This window comes from Pipra filicauda, unplaced genomic scaffold (assembly GCF_003945595.2).
Source record: "Pipra filicauda isolate LSUMZ 115617 unplaced genomic scaffold, ASM394559v2 scaffold136_size1984543_pilon, whole genome shotgun sequence".
Lineage (NCBI taxonomy): Eukaryota > Metazoa > Chordata > Aves > Passeriformes > Pipridae > Pipra > Pipra filicauda.
In genome coordinates this window covers 816385-832163 of record NW_024103840.1, presented here as the reverse complement: position 1 = coordinate 832163, position 15779 = coordinate 816385, and the positions used below count along the sequence as shown (strand labels likewise).

The following is a 15779-nucleotide window of genomic DNA, read 5'->3' as shown; positions in this document are numbered from 1 at the left end:
AAACACTGCCCGAAGGGATGTCAGAGCTTTTGGACCCCTCCAGCAAGTTCAGTGGTCACTTCTGCTTGGTTTTGTCCCGGCTTGCTGTGCCAGGGGTCTGGGCTTGCAAAAAGTCGTGTTGGGAAGCTTATTCTGCTTTGTAAGGTTTTTCTTGCTAAGATTTTTTATCTTTTGCTTGTTTTCCTCTAAGGACTAAGATGGGAAAAGCTGTAGAGCCAATACAGGGTATAATTATCAAAGGCCTCAATTGTGGCTTCGGCGCTACTCGACATGAGAGGTGTCGCTGTCTGAAGGCGGCAGATCATAGGGGACATGAAAGGGGTTTGCTCTGCCTGGTTCCCCCCAGCTCAGGGTCAGGCCTAGTTTGCAACCAGAGCTCCGTGGGCAGAATGGGTTTGGAGGGAAGAGGCAGCTGTGTGGCTCAGCCACCATCACGAGGAGGCCATTTGGAGTTGCTCTCCCATCCAAGTGTAACGTGGATATCAAGCCCAGAGAAATAAAAGAATTTCCTCTGCTTTTGTTGGCCCTTACATCAGGGTGGCAGAGCTGGATCTGAAATGCAATGTCTGCTGCTGTGAACTGGCCAGAAAAGCTTTTTGGAAACCTTGTCTGCTGTGATCTGAAGTGATTGCACAAAATGGCTTGGATTGGAAGGGACCTTAAAGCTCATCTGGTTCCAGCATTCCCCTGGCATGGGCAGGGACACCTTCCACTACATCGGGTTGCTCAAAGCTCTATCCAACCTGGCCTTGGACACTTCCAGGCATGGGGAATCCACAACTTCTCTCTGCAGCCTGTGCCAGGGCCTCACCACCCTCTAAGTAAAGAATTCATTTTCTATAGAATTTATTAATACAAGGCAGACTGTAGGTTCTGGCAGTCTAGACAGGAGAACCATAATGTTTCTTCTGGCCTTTCTCATTAATTTTGACAGATTTGAGGGATTTGCATTTCTGCACAAAGAGGTTTCAATTAACCCTTTTAACTTGCCTGTACTGTAGGCTCATTTTAATTCGCTCAGCAGTGTTTGCCAAGTACATTAGTCTGCTATATGTGCAAAGAAAGGTATTAACCTTGCTGGGATCTCTCAGGATTTTGAGGTAACTGAAAACAGAATGCGAATCCAGTCAGCAATTAGCATTGTTGCAAATATTTCCCCTTCATTTCTTTTTACTGTTGTTATTTTAACCTGAGTTACTGTAATCATAACCTGTAACTTTCTCCCTGAAGCATATTGCAAATACTTACAGCATGTTGCATACCATCTCGCATCAAAGAATTGCCATGGCCTGATTGGAGAGCATCTGTGACTTACTAGGCTTCAAGAAGTAAGAAAGCTGTTGGGTGTTGTTTGGTGATGTGAGAAATACATTTTAAAAATCCACAGTGGTTATCAGGAAGATGTTTTAAATATACCAGTAACCTGTAATTCATCATTTTGAACAATATCTTCTTTTGACACAAAACACAATGTGTCAGCAAATGGCACACAGCAGGGAGTGTGGCATTGATTCATAAAGGAAAGTAAATAGCAGCCTCTGCTTTTCTGTGCTATAGTTTGGTCACAGAAATCTCTGAAGGACTGACTTCACTATACACATGCTTTTCAGGGCTTTTGGGAGCTGAGAGTAAGACAGAGATTTCTTGCAAGAGGTTTCCTTCCTCCCTTTGTCATTAGTGACCATATAGCTTCTGGATAATGTCACATTCTCACTGAAAAGAAGGTATGATGAGGGCTTAGGCTGGCAGCCAGATCTGCCATAAACTGCAGTGTACCAATCATATCACCTTATATCTCTGTCCCTTATTCTTTTCTCCTGGAAGACAAATACTGTAATATTTTACTACTACAAAGATGCCTTTAATCATGTTTGAGAAAGTCTGCTGGAAGTTTTTAGAAGGCAACTATCAATAAATGCAGAAAATACTGTTATAAGTTTCTCACAAATAGTGCTTTTCTAACAATATGTTTCTAGATAGGTGTGGATATTTTCAACTATAGAATGTTTTTAAACAGAACATTTACATCTCTACTTCCTGTGCGATTACTTATAATAGAAACAAATCCCTGTAAAGCACACCATGTCTTTGAGGCATAATGCTGTCCCAGTTGCCCTATCACCAACTGTTCATTGTGAAATTATGTTGGTAATTATTTTGTTGTCACCATTAACACGATGAGCTAGCAGAGGCTTTTGAGTTGTTGCCATTTTTTTAATTATTCAGAAGTCTGTGCCTGCCTTGTTTTCCTTCTTTCCACTGCTTGAAGGCTCTTTCAAAAAGCTTTCAGGATTATTACACTTGTCCCTAGAAAATACTTTTTTACGGAAAAGTTTTGCTCTGGCATTCTCCTGTGTTATGCTGAGGAAATAGAATAAGCTGTGTCACACCCTGTGGAAGGATCAAACCAGGCTGAGATTTAGGAATCTTAGGTGTGGACAGGGGGAAAATGGTACTAAAAATAGGGAAAAAAATGCTCATCATAAATCTCTTCACGAAGCCTAGGTTTCTTGCTGTTATTTTTTTACTAAGAGTCAATATATGGCTTTCTTTGGTTTATTATATTAAATTTTGCCTATGCTTTGTTTCTGTTTTCCTACCCTTTAATATAATATAATCATTTAACTGTAAGCCATTCAAATTTTGTCCTCAAAATACTTTTTTCCCCTCAATTGTCTGTAAAACTATTGAAATGCTTCAATTGTGAACATACAATGAATGATCATCCCCTAATCGATTCCACATGGATGTTGGTCCAGTTTGTACATCTAGTACACAGAACTTCTTGATTCAGTTAAAACCAGCAAGACTGATATTGTTGCAACCTTAGAAAAACTGTACATTTCCTAAAAATCACATGCCACATCATAAACACCCTATTGAAGACACAAAACAAAGGAAGTAAAACAAAGGAAAAACACAAAGAAATTGAACTTAGTTTCAATCTTCCAAAGACAGAATTATATCTTTTAGTTGTGTATTTAAGGGTACTTGAACTCTGTGAAGAATTTCTGAATCTCTCATGGTTACACTTGAGCTTTCATTCTGATTTGGGTTTTTTTTCTGTCTTCCTCAGAAGGGAACTGCTGATTCTCAGCTCTGCTAAAATTCTTCCCATACATTTTTAGATATCCATAGACTTGTAGTAATGACCAGTGGTGGTGAACTTTCAAAGGATCAAAGATTTGGCACAATTAGGATAATAGCTGAAAAACCCAAGTGCTATAATACAAAGGATAGCTGAGCAACTTTAGTGGGGACGTCAGACAGGGACCCGAACAAGAAAAGGTTCTTTGGTTTCTCTTATGCCTGAAATACCATGAGAACCATTCTCTTGTGGTATATCTACTTCCTGCCACACTAAAATTAAGATAGGCAGAAATGCCAGTATATTTCTTTCTTCTTTTTTTTTTCCTTTAAAGTTTAGTAAGAGTATCAAAGCTCAAAGTTAGTTTTTACTTGATTGAAGGGAGGCTTTGGTTTGGTCAGTCTCTGTTTGGAGTAGACCAAGTAGCCTCCTAGCAGCTGTGTTTGTATTATAATTGTCAGCTGTTGGTGATATTTCTGACTCAGTAATCAGGGCTTGCTCAGGACTGTCCACAATAAAACCATATTTGTCTAATGTCCTTTGGAAGCAGGTAGCTGTGAAGTGTCCCCAGGTCAGTCATGGAGTGTCCCATAGCAGGGCTCCAGGGCAAACTGTATCACCAGGCATTAACCTATGTCCTTTCTCCCAGGTAGCCCAACAGAGTGCCACACTAAGGCTAGAAGGACTGAAAAGCATTTTAGTCAACCATTTGAGGAAGGAATAACCACAGAAACTAATAAATAAGTTTACTCTGCTCATTTGTTGTATATACATATGCCTACAGTCTCTATTCCCTTAAGGTGTCCTCTTTAAACACATTGAGATCAAAAAGAGATTGATTGTGGTGTGAAGTCATGGGTATTGGGGGAGAGAGATGTAATATGTCAGTATAGGATTTGGACTATTTAAAGTTCTCATTATTGACTGCAGGGGCCAGAGAGCGTAACTTCGTAGTTTGATGTAGGTTCTACATCTAGGGAAGATGTAGCGGATATTTAAAACCAATAAAAGTCAAATCTCTGAATTTATGCTCAAATAAAACACTTCATATCCTTTATTAAGGAAGATGACTGTAAGAATCCCACATAAGCACACTGTTTCAGTTACTCCAACAATTTCTGTGAATGCCTGGGGGTTTTCACTTTGTTTTTCTTCAGTGCAAAAGGTTCATGTATATATTTACAGATATGATGAAATGGTAAATTTGAAATGTACCTTTTAATTAGTCTTTAATGCTTGATTTTCTGAATTTTCTGTGTCAAATCCAAAGTCCAACAGCTGAGTAAGAAAATTCAAAAAATAAGTGAGGGAAACTAAAATTGTTGGCTGACATGAAGAATTTTGCAAACTGAGCTTCAGTCACCTTCCACATTTCCAGGCCAAAAAAAAAAAAAAGAAAAACTAACAGAAAGTATTATTCAGCTATTCAGAATATTTCTGGAAATCAAAGCTTGCAGTTATATATAAATTTGAATCTTCACATTTGGTGATGATGCAATATAGTTTTCTTTATTCAGCTTCAAGAAGGGCTTTACTGCAAAACCTCATCACTAGAAACAGCAATTTTTTCAAGAAGAGGTGATATAGACCAGCTGAATTTTGTTGGGCAGAAAAGCTAGGTTTTGGAGGCATATAGGGCTTTCTTTTTTGTCCAGGTCTAATAAACAGTGCAGCAGTTTACTATTATCCAGAAGGATAATAGTAGTAAAGGTTGCATAGTCATGAGGGACCAAAAAGATAAGTGGGGTAAGATCTGCATGAAGATAAAGCTGCCTAAATAGAAATTCTGATATATGGGAGAAAAGTGGATAAAGGAGGGCTGGTGTGCCCAGTAAGTTGAAGTTCATGACCCTGCCACCATAGCCTTGATTGTCAGCTGGCTCTGCTGAGGGCACCCACATGAAAACGTCCATCTGTGGCCACATAAAAAAGCCTTTCTGGCCTCAAGTGGCCTGTGGCCACAGGGAAAGGACCCTCCCCGATGCTGCAGGAGCAGATGTGAAGCTGCTCAATAAGCCTGCAGCCTGCAAATGAGGAATATGGCGAGGAGGGCATTTCCCTGAAATTTGTAGGAGGATGCAGAAATACTTGGAATTTCTAGCCCCCACAGTTCCCTGCTTAACAGCCTGTTTTAGAAAAACCTTTAGGCATTTCTGTAAAATGCCTCTGTTCTTCTAAATGTGAAACTGGAACGTAACACTTTGGCCTTATGTGTTTTATTGGCTGAAATCTGTTTAGATTCATATAGGATTTCTTCTCAGAAAGGTGCTACTTGTAAAACTCCCGTAACACTGCAGAACATCAGTCGGTATTCAGTCCTACATCTTTAATTCCTTTCCACTCAGAGAAGAAGAATCTGTGCTTTCTTAATTGCCTGTAGCAAAGCTTTTACTACCATGTATCTGGGTAAAGAGCCTTTCTTTTGCTGTTTGGGCATACTTCAACAATGGAATGGATTTATCCTATTGTCTTGATGAGTATGTGTGTCTTAAATGTCACACCTGTAAGTTTAATTAGGTGATTTTTTTAGTTTAGAGGTGTGACATTCCCATTCTTGAACTACCAATACTTGCGTTTTCTGACTTTATCCTTTTTTTTTTTTTTTTGGCATGGACTAAAATGTTCTTACCAATTCAATCCATTTCTTATTACATGGCAGTAGACCTCATTTAATTAAATGCAAAGTTATAAACTAAATGGTTCCCAAATGTATACTGAGTATTAAAAAAAAAAATCCTAAGAAGAAAAACCTCACTAGCGAGTGTTTGCCAAGTGTTTGTGTTGGTTTGGCAGGCATTTGGAATAGGGTTTGTTACTAGGTGGGAGAGGGGACGTGCAGCATCTCTGGCACGTCTCTGTCCCTGTGCCTGCTCTGACCAGGTGGGCTGTACAGAAGCCAGGCCTTTGTCAGATATATGTGCCACACACGGGTGCCATGTGCTTTTAGGACAGGTCATGGTCCTTAGTGCCAGCTCAGCTATGCCGTGGTCCCACTGGATTGAAATTTCTGGGCAGACCTGGGAGAGGTCCTTCTGTGTTAATTGGTCCTGTTGAAATGGAGTTCAAAATAACTTATTCACACAATCGATATCTTTTTTAAACTGTATGAATGTTGACATGTTACTCATTTAGCAGTACTGACAAAGTAACCTTATTTCATTATGGTTTTAGTAGGGAAGGGTGGAAAAACAGGTTTCCTTGTGGCATTTCTTATCATTTTTATCCCTTGTACCAACTGGATGTTTATCATTCACTGTGAAGTTGGATTACACTGAGTTTCCGTGTGTATGATTCTGTATGTTTTGATGTGTGTTTTAAAGGCAGTGTGCTGTTACTCTCTTAAGTTAGCCAAGGTTTGAGTAGTGCTTACCTTAACCTAGTTTTAATTCCCTCTGTTGCATGTGAGACTGTGCCTCTTTTGAGAGAGTAGAAAATGATGTAGCACTTAAATTACTTTAAAATATTGAGTTCAGAAAGAGCAGGGATGGCAGCATGGCTTGCTTTCACTCTTTCGCTTTAGAAAAGCTTTTTTTTTCTCTTCTGTCTTGAAAGTACCAATGTCCTGTCCTGGCTAGTGGCCTTTTGCTGGGGACAAGAATGTTTCTTTTCAGTGTCTTTCATCTGGACTTTGGTGAAAAGTTAGATGTAACCACAGTAGGTAACGCATTTCCAGACAATGCCTTATTGTCTGCACAGGCTGGATGCAGAGACCTTGCATACCTACTTAGAATCAGGATTAAATTACCAACCTTTTGGGCATTTTTATGTAAAATGTTCTTTATTATGGTTTTCATAGCTAAAGCATGAGTCACTTGCAAGCCATAATAGATTTTGGCTATGCTGCATGATGAAGTGTTCTGGATGCAGTGAAACATTTAATCAAGACTCCAGGCAGTGCAATTCCCAGTGGTCACCTTAACAGGGAGAAAAAAAGGGAGAGAAAACGAAACAAATTACTGCACCTTTTTTTTTTTTGCAACACTAAGATCAATATTTCATAGAGACAACTGAAGAAATCAACTTCTTTTTAATTTTTAATTTTAAATGATGATGAAGGCAGATTTACACCTGATTTAGACTAATATAAGGAAGAAGTTTTCCACGATGAGGATAGTGAAACAGTGGCACAGGTTGCCCAGAGAGATGCTGGATGTCCCGTCCCTGGGGACATTCAAGGGCCAAGTTGGATTGGGCTCTGAGCAACCTGATCTAGGTGAAGATGTCCTTGCTCATTGAAGAGGAGCTGGACTAGATGATCTTTCAAGGTGCTTTCTAACCCAAACTGTTCTATGATTTTATGATTTTTCTGATAGTGTCAGTTAAATCACTGAATTCTTGAAAGCACTCTGATCTCCTACCATTTTATATTGATGCTTTATAAAAGTGACTTGGTTGCAAAACATCAAATCACCTTACTAAACTTTACCATATGATATTAACTCCAGGAAAGTTATGTGGTGTTAAAATGCCAGAATTAGAGACCACGGATTAAAATTACCTGGGAAATTCCAGCATATCATAGTAAGATTTATAAGGCTCCATGCATGTTTGTTTAACGGAGAAAGTGAAACATGTTTCCAAAATACACTGGAGCCCTAAGTTTCCAAGCAATTTCAAGGCTTGTAGTCAGTAGTAATTCCTGATTCTGTGAAGAAAAGGAAGTATTTCTATATAATCCCTGTTCTAAATGGGCTCAGACTGTTGTCTTGTATTGGCTCAATATTTTATTTGCTTTGGAGTGACTGGAATGGGCAGTGGGGTAGCCCAGGACAGATTTCACATCCTGTCTTTCATTAAGGTACTCTTGAACTCAGACGTGGAAATTTGGTCTTGTGCCTTGTTGTCCTTGCATGGAGAGATCCTCAGTGTCTAAGGTCTGATTGCTGACACATCCATCTATTGCCTAAGCAATTGTCATCATCACCTAAAATTCAGGATTTTGCCTGAAAAAAGGAGTTTGGAAAGTATTCACTACACTGATTTCTTCCAAAGGTGTTACCCCAAATCTCAAAGATCAAGTGACTGCTGCTGCCCCTGGATGCTCAAACGTGGCTTTTTTTTGGTCTCCAAACAGTGCCTTTTTAGCATTTTTTCCCCACATTTTCTCCCCAGCTGCAATCTTCCCCCTGTTAATGGTGGGATTCTTAACAACTTTGTATTTCTATTTAACAGGTTTGCTGGCCTGCAGCACAATAGACTAATGTGGTTTTTATTGTGCTAGCGTGTGCTGGGATTGTTTGCCTCCCGGAAAATGGGATATTCAGATGCCTCATTCAGCTTCAGCCTCAGCAAAAGCTATTGCCTTGTCCCAAGACATTTTCTTTATAAATGGGCTTTCCATCTTGTTGTGGAAATTGTAAATGCGCATGGATCTGTAATTCAGGTTTTTCACCTTCCTGAGCTCTGCTGTTATTGGGTATTTAAGTAATTTTAAAACATAATTTTTCCCCCCCCTCACATTTACTGTTTCCCAGTATTTCAGAGCAAGGTGGGAAACTGATTCAAGATAGCCTATGGGGTTTTATCATTATTAGAAATTTTATTTTTTAGGAATATAGATATATATATATATAAATATTTTTTTAAAGAAGATTTTTCTTTCTGGAAATGCACTTCCAGAAATGCATTGTACTCGGATGCTAAATATTTCCTTTTCCTTGACCTTACAGTTTGGAAGAAGCATGCATGCACTAGTCCTCAAGCACTTAGTATAACCATAAGTTCACTGATGTGAGTAGCCAGTGTGATTACTCACATCAATAAAAAAAGGAATCTACACATGCATGTGTATTTTTCGGGATTAGTGAAGCATTGTTTGCTTAATGAAGAAAAAGGCTGAAGTGATGGAGGCAGGAAATAAAATTACTAGTGTTGGCCAGGTTATTCATTCAGTTACATGGACGGGATAAATTAATAGTTGAATTCTTTCCTTTTATCATCCTGAATGATATTATTTAGAGTATTTATCAAGGGAGGAGGAAATAAAATCCTTTCACTTTTATTCTGTTCACATTGATAATGCACTGCCATGATCTCCAGCAAAGAAGAATAAGCTCCGTAATTTTTTTAAGATGAAGGATCATAGAATGACTTAAGCATGAACAAAAGTCTTCAGGGTGATGTGTGATCATGCTGCCTGGAGATTGTTAGATGGTGTCTCTTGAGAGAGGCAGTGAACATCAGGGCAGCAAGCAAGGGAAGAAGAATGACTCAACGACATATAAATTGAAAGAAAAGCTGTTGCCTTTCCACTCTGTTTAATCTTTAATCAAATACTGTTTGAAGAAGTGTCGAACATGTGAGACATCTGGGAGTTCTTTTCTTCTTAGATTGTGCTCTATCTATAGATCTCAGACTGAATGTGTACCATGGATGGGGTGGCCCCAAGCAAGAATTACTGCTTGCGTTTTGGGACTCCCAGGGAAACTTGCTGCTGCCATATGAGCTCACTCATGTTTCCTGTGTCATCCTTTTTCTTCCCTCATTTTCAGTCAATAGATAGAAGAACTTCAGAAAAGTATTCTGTCTGTAAGGCCTCCTCACCTTGAAATAAAAGGGAATTAAATGTTATTAACTGTAATAAAGCAGAAGGATAAGTTCTGGCCAAATGAGCCCATTGGTTTATAAAAGGTGTTATGTTTGGATAGAATTTGGCACAGTACCTTCCAGTGCGATGTTTTATTTTACATACTTTGGTAGCTCATAAACCCAGTAACTTTGGTCACTAAAATAATTTCTTGTTCCAGAATAAAACTCTCATTTTAAGCTTTTTATGTTGAGCATGGAATTTGTCTAGCCTGTTCAGGACCAATTATCTGGCGTACAAGTATTTCTGACGTGGATTGGTGTTTTTGCTCTAAGATGTGACACTTCATCTTCTAGCAACTTAATTCAACAAATTATTTTGAATAAACTTAAGAATAGTTTATTCAAATGCAACTCATTGGTTAACCCAAAAAATACTTTTTTTTATTTCTGTCATAATGGAATTTCTCCTTGCCTGCATAGAATAAGTTGTTTTCAGAACCATGTGCAAAGTATGAAGCTATCAAATACTTTACACTGCAGCATCACTCTGTGTGATGAGATGAAAGAGTCCCTTTCACAGACACTCCTCGTAAGTGCTATCAATTAATTCAAGGAGAGTATTTTCTACTTTCTTCAAAGTAAAGGCAACATTTTGATAGAACAGTGAGTTTCCCAGTGACTCCCTGTGTTCAGGTTTGTATCCTCTAAATGCTTAAATAGGTCGGTGTGCTTTAACAGTTGAGGTTTTGGTGTGATTCCTTATATCTGTTAAGACTTGAGATTTGTCTGAATGGAGAAAAGAACTACTTTTCTTACATCTACAGTTAAATTGAGGCAGAACTGTTTGAGATGAGTGCTGCCCTGCCTCAATCTGTTCTGAATTTGTGGAGGAAAAAAAGCCACAAGAGGCTAATTTGAGCAGCAAATAAGAATCTTAATAAGATCAAGGTAATTAATACTTCCTCTGCTTTGAAAATGTCTGTGACAACAGGCTGCAGCATAGGTTGGCCATCTGTAACAGTGGCAGGGACACAGCATTATTGTAAGAATGTTATTAAGCCTGTGAAGGAGAAATTTCATTCACACACGGGGAAATTTATGGTATTGTTTTGACTTTCTATTGCTGATCTCTGTGGTTTGTTGTATGTCCGTGTTTTTGCATCTTAGTTTTATATAGCTGGAATCAAACATTAAACAAGCACACAAACAAACGAAAAAACCCAGCCAAAGAGAGTTTGCTTAGAAATGGATATGTAAAATTATTGTATTTATTTTACGAGGCTTAGTTAATAAGCAACATGTATTTTTCTGAAGAATGAACTGTGAAGGAAAGCTTTAATTTTCAGTCGTTTTTCTAGATTCATTAAATGTGTGAAAGAAAAGCCCTATACTAGAATTTGTACAAAATTAGGATAATTTTGTGGAGATTTACATGCATGTGGATAGAACGAAGCTTTCTGATTTTTTCATTTTCCATTGAAGAAACAAACCAAGGCAATATTTTGAACCTATTCATAGTTTTTCCATCATAGTGTTAACAGATTTAGAAGGGTCTGTAACTATGTATGTTCCCGTGGCTTCTGCAGAAATTCAAGGCTGTTCAGAGGAGCAAAGCCCCCATCAGTTCATAGACCACTGGAGGGAGCAAGTTAGAGAATTAAAAAGGTGCAAACACTCTTCACTCTTCACTCTTGCTGCTGCTGTATGTTGTTCTATTTGAGTCCTTTGAGTGGCAGTAAGAACTTTTGGGTCCTATTTTAAAGATGCTGTTGATATAAATGGGAATTGAGGATTAGTCAGACGGAAAGTTGCAGAATTTATTTTTGGAGTCTGTCCATAGTACAGTACTTTGAGTAGTCCAAGGTGAGTGGCTCAGGTGACTGGTTTGTGTCTCTGGTTGGTATCCTAGAGTTGCATTGACTGCTGGGTTTGAGGTCAGGCAAGATTATTCCCCATGTTGGATAGATTTGGAGAAGGGGGTGATGATTATCACTTTTGGTGTAGCCTGGGCGTGTTGCTTCCTACAGTTCTATTCCTTCCAAGACTTGGACAACTCTCTTCAGCTCTCTTTGTCTTTTTTCCTGTGATGTATTTGAGGTTTTGAGGCCTTTGGTTTCCTAAATATTTATTCTTGTTGTTGTTGGTTTGCCATCAGTGCAAGCTGAGAGCATAGCACGTGATCTGTAGACCCTTTTGAACATGATTTCTGTGGTACAAACAGGTAATACTGTCATGACCACCTTGTCTTGCCTTCATTAAGTCCAAGACAGGATTGAACATAACTATTAATGGGTAGCATATGATATTAATCAAACCATATATTTCAGAAATCCAAATGACACACATTGATATCTTTAGGCAAAGGTAGTATGGGATTAGAAAGAAGAAGTTAGTTGGGAAGAGGTTTAGTTTAGATCTTTGATTAAAGCTTTGTGGACTTTTTTTTCTTCCCTGTTGAAGATGTGGTAAGATATGCTGCAATCTTCCAGTGCCCTGTGGTATAAAAGACTTTGTGGTTGTGGTTCTCCTATGGGCCTCTGCTTGGTGTCAGAACTTCTGAAATAATTTCAAAGTTAAATTAATTTTTTTACTCCTAGACAGAAGACTGGACATTCACTTTACATCCAATCTCAGTCAGGATGTGTATTTTCTGAAATGAAGCTTAATGGACTCTTGTTTTGGGGAAAATGTGAAGATTTTTTCTCAAATCTTTTTCATAAATGCATTGGGCCAGGTTGGATTGGGTCCTGAGCAACTTGGTCTAGTGGAAGGTGTCCCTCTCCATGGCAGGGAGTTGGAACAAGATGATCTTTAAGGTCCCTTCCAACCCAAACCATTCTGTGATTACTTAAGTGAAATTTCTGCAAACAAGTGCATCCAAGGATTTTATTACTTAGTTTTTGCAGTACTGTGTGTAAGCTGAAGTAGTAAATTATAACAGAAGTAAAAAGATAGCTTTAAACACGGATGCTAATTAGACTTAGGCAATGGGGAATTATGGAGCAATACACATTATCTAAGCCCTGTGGATAAATAGTAAATCATGGTGTAAATGATCTTTAAAGAAGTTGTGGTCTTTTCTAAAAATGTCTCTTCCTTATTTGAGAATTCCTTATTCTTCCACCATCTAAAGCACATCTTCAGTATAAAATACAATGTCTTTGTTTACTTGTGAACTGATTTTTCAGAATAAAATTAGCTCTATTATTCTTCTCCTTTTTTTTCAGTTCTCTGGAATCTGATTTTATAATTAATTTATTTGTCCCACAACCCTTAGCCATCTCTATCCTCGGATTCTCACTTTTCTACATTATGCAGGCTGTAGGCAATGCACAGCTCCCATCCCAAACCCCCCAGAAGTTGTCATATATTTTTCATATGATTTGTACAACGGGTGATCTCTCATCATGAAAATGTGTTCTGGTGCTGAAATGTCACCCGCAGCTGAAACATTAGCTGTGAATGACATGTATGGTATGAATAAATAAATTACAGAGCTGTGCAGCTGCTTTACCTTGAAACCCTATCTGAGGAAATGCTGTTCTTTGAGGACAAGAGCAGGCAGAGTGTGCTGTGCCAGTTCATGGGGCAGGACCCTCTTGGCAAGGGGAGCTGGCAAAATCCTTTGTCTGTCATTAATTTCTACCACACCTCTCCCATTTCTCTGATTCATTGTCACCCAGATGCAGGAGTCTTGTTGAAAACCAACCTAGGCTGGTTTATTCCCTGAAAGTTTGTGTCTCATTAGTTAGTTGTCAGTCATTGCTTGTGATGCTCTGGTCAGTGCTCCTTTAAAGTTAATGATAAAACCTTCTAGGTTAATCTGTCTCAGACCATGAATTGTTTTTTGTACCATTTGCGAATGGTCAAAGGGATTAAATATGGGATAAATAAATAATGACCTTCTATAAAAGACCACTGTTTTGTCTCCACTTCCAGCACATATAGCTATAATATTAATATTATACTAACATTATATCTCTGTTTTTAAAGATAGTTCTTTGTAATGCTGTGGGAAAGTTCTGACAAGCCGGCAGTAACGGTAGCCAACTGTGGGCATAAATACTGAATACAGACTGAAAAAAAAATTAAAAATTAAAAGAAAAAAGGCTCACTTACTTGAGGTGACAGATTGGCTTAGATCCCCAGGTGGAAAGTGTCTCCTTATGTGGTGTATATACTGACCACAAACCAGTATGTGTTCTCAATAGTCTAAAGCTCTCTACCCCTCTGAAGAAATTCTGTTGGTGCAAAAGTGCTTATCAGGGAAATAGCTGAGCTCCTTGTAGCCTTCTCTGCCTTCAAAACTTCCTCTGAAGCAAAAGAGTCTGATGTGCTAGAATCAAGTACACCCTCAGAATATTTATGTGTCTACAGAAATTTAGATTTTCAGTATCTTTGATGACAGACAGCAGTACAACACAACAAACCTGTTCTGTCACAAAGTCTAGCTCTGGTGTGAGACTTTCTAAAATATTTGCCTTTGGGAGGACCAAAGATGATGCATCCTTTGGAATGTGGTTTCAGGAAGCCCACAGAGAACCAATACCTTGGTGAGCAGCCACTGAGTGCTTGGGGAGAGATGCTGCAAGTGAGACCAGGTGACTCAGTTGTTCTGCAGGGACGGCCAAGACTCTGTCACTGAAGTGCTTGTCTTTGGGATCATCCTGGTGATCAAGTCAGAATGTCTTGGCAACTGGTGGTCTGTATGAAAACAGGAAAAAAAAGAAAATATTAAGACAGGGGACTAGAAATAATAGAATCCTAGACTTCAGATCACCAAAAATGTCTGTGTTGGTTGTATCCAGAGCAGCCCAACACATCTATTTTCAACTAAGTGCAGGGAGAACCCTTGTGTATAACAGCATGGCAGATATTGAAGTGGAAATAATATTCTGTCTGTCAGTCTAGATATCTTTAAGTCATCCATCCTTTTGCCTCCCTTCCTGTGCAACAACTCTCTCTCTACCTTTCTCTGTTCCTTGGTAAGAGTTCCTTCATCTAGCCCTTTTCTTCTTAGAGGGTCTTCAGAGTTTGGTTCAGTATTTTGGGTCCAAAACAAGCCTTTTTTTTTTATGATAAATGTAAAACAGCTGTGTCTTCTTTTTCTATTTTGGAATATTACATTCCATACCCAGCAACACAGGAATACATAGCTCTGCATCTTTTTAAATTAGCATCAACAGGGCAGCAATCTTGCTTATGAAAAACTAGGAATAATGATCACACAACAACCTTTCAGGAACTATCATTATTATTTGGAAAAGCACACAAATATGGCATGTGAAAAGAACATTAGTTGAGCTGTGGATAGGCAAGGAGAGTAGATGCTTGTGGGTGCTTCTAAAGTAACGTTTATGTTTGCAATTAGGGGAGAGCTTTGAGAGAGAGAGAAAAACAGATTATTTTTTATAAAATATATTAAGTGCAAGGGTGTTTTTTCCTCTCTCGGAACAGAGAGTTGCCAATATATAAACATTTCAGAGAGAATTTTACACCACCTCATCTTTATGTCAGGCAGCATTTAATGGTTGAGCGATCTCCTGCCCCAGCACTTGGCAGCTACTCTCCAGGGGCCGACTTTGAGGATTACAATGACAGTCTATCAGTGGATCTTTTCCAATATAAACTAGACGAGGACCATTTAAAATCAGTTGCTATCAACAAGTCAAATTAACTTTATTTATGTTAGAGGCTTTCCTATGAGTATTTTATAACAATGTGGAATTTTAATATCTGGAGGGGCTTTTCCTGTTGTTGGTGTGATTTGGGAATGCGCTAATTCACGTGATTAAGAACAATTTACCTAATTTCTTTCTGAATTACGTGATTTGTGACATTCAGGTCCAATCAGCGCTTAGGGCTCACACAACTTCTTTCTGATTCCTGCTTTTTACAGGTTGAAATAACACTTCAGGATATCAATGACAACCCACCAGTATTCCCCACAGATATGCTCGATCTGACCGTAGAAGAGAATATAGGAGATGGATCTAAAATATTGCAGCTGACAGCCATGGATGCTGATGAGGTAGGAGCATGGTTTCGTATTTGAATATTGGTACTAAAAGTGCTGGAAATACGTTTTTCCCTGTTCCCTTCATCTCTTTGTGAGAGCTTTGCCTCAGGAATCATTGCAGTCATTCACCAAACTCTGTTCAGT

The 15779-nt window shown here is 38.7% G+C and overlaps 1 protein-coding gene across 1 annotated transcript in view; it reads left to right on the top strand.

Moving 5' to 3' along the window:
- FAT4 (FAT atypical cadherin 4) overlaps nucleotides 1-15779 on the top strand; it is a 128188-nt gene that overhangs the window by 50447 nt on the left and 61962 nt on the right. Inside the window, exon 2 of the mRNA XM_027722395.2 lies at nucleotides 15516-15647. Coding sequence (XP_027578196.1) covers nucleotides 15516-15647 — 132 coding nt within the window. The remainder of the gene's footprint in view (nucleotides 1-15515; nucleotides 15648-15779) is intronic.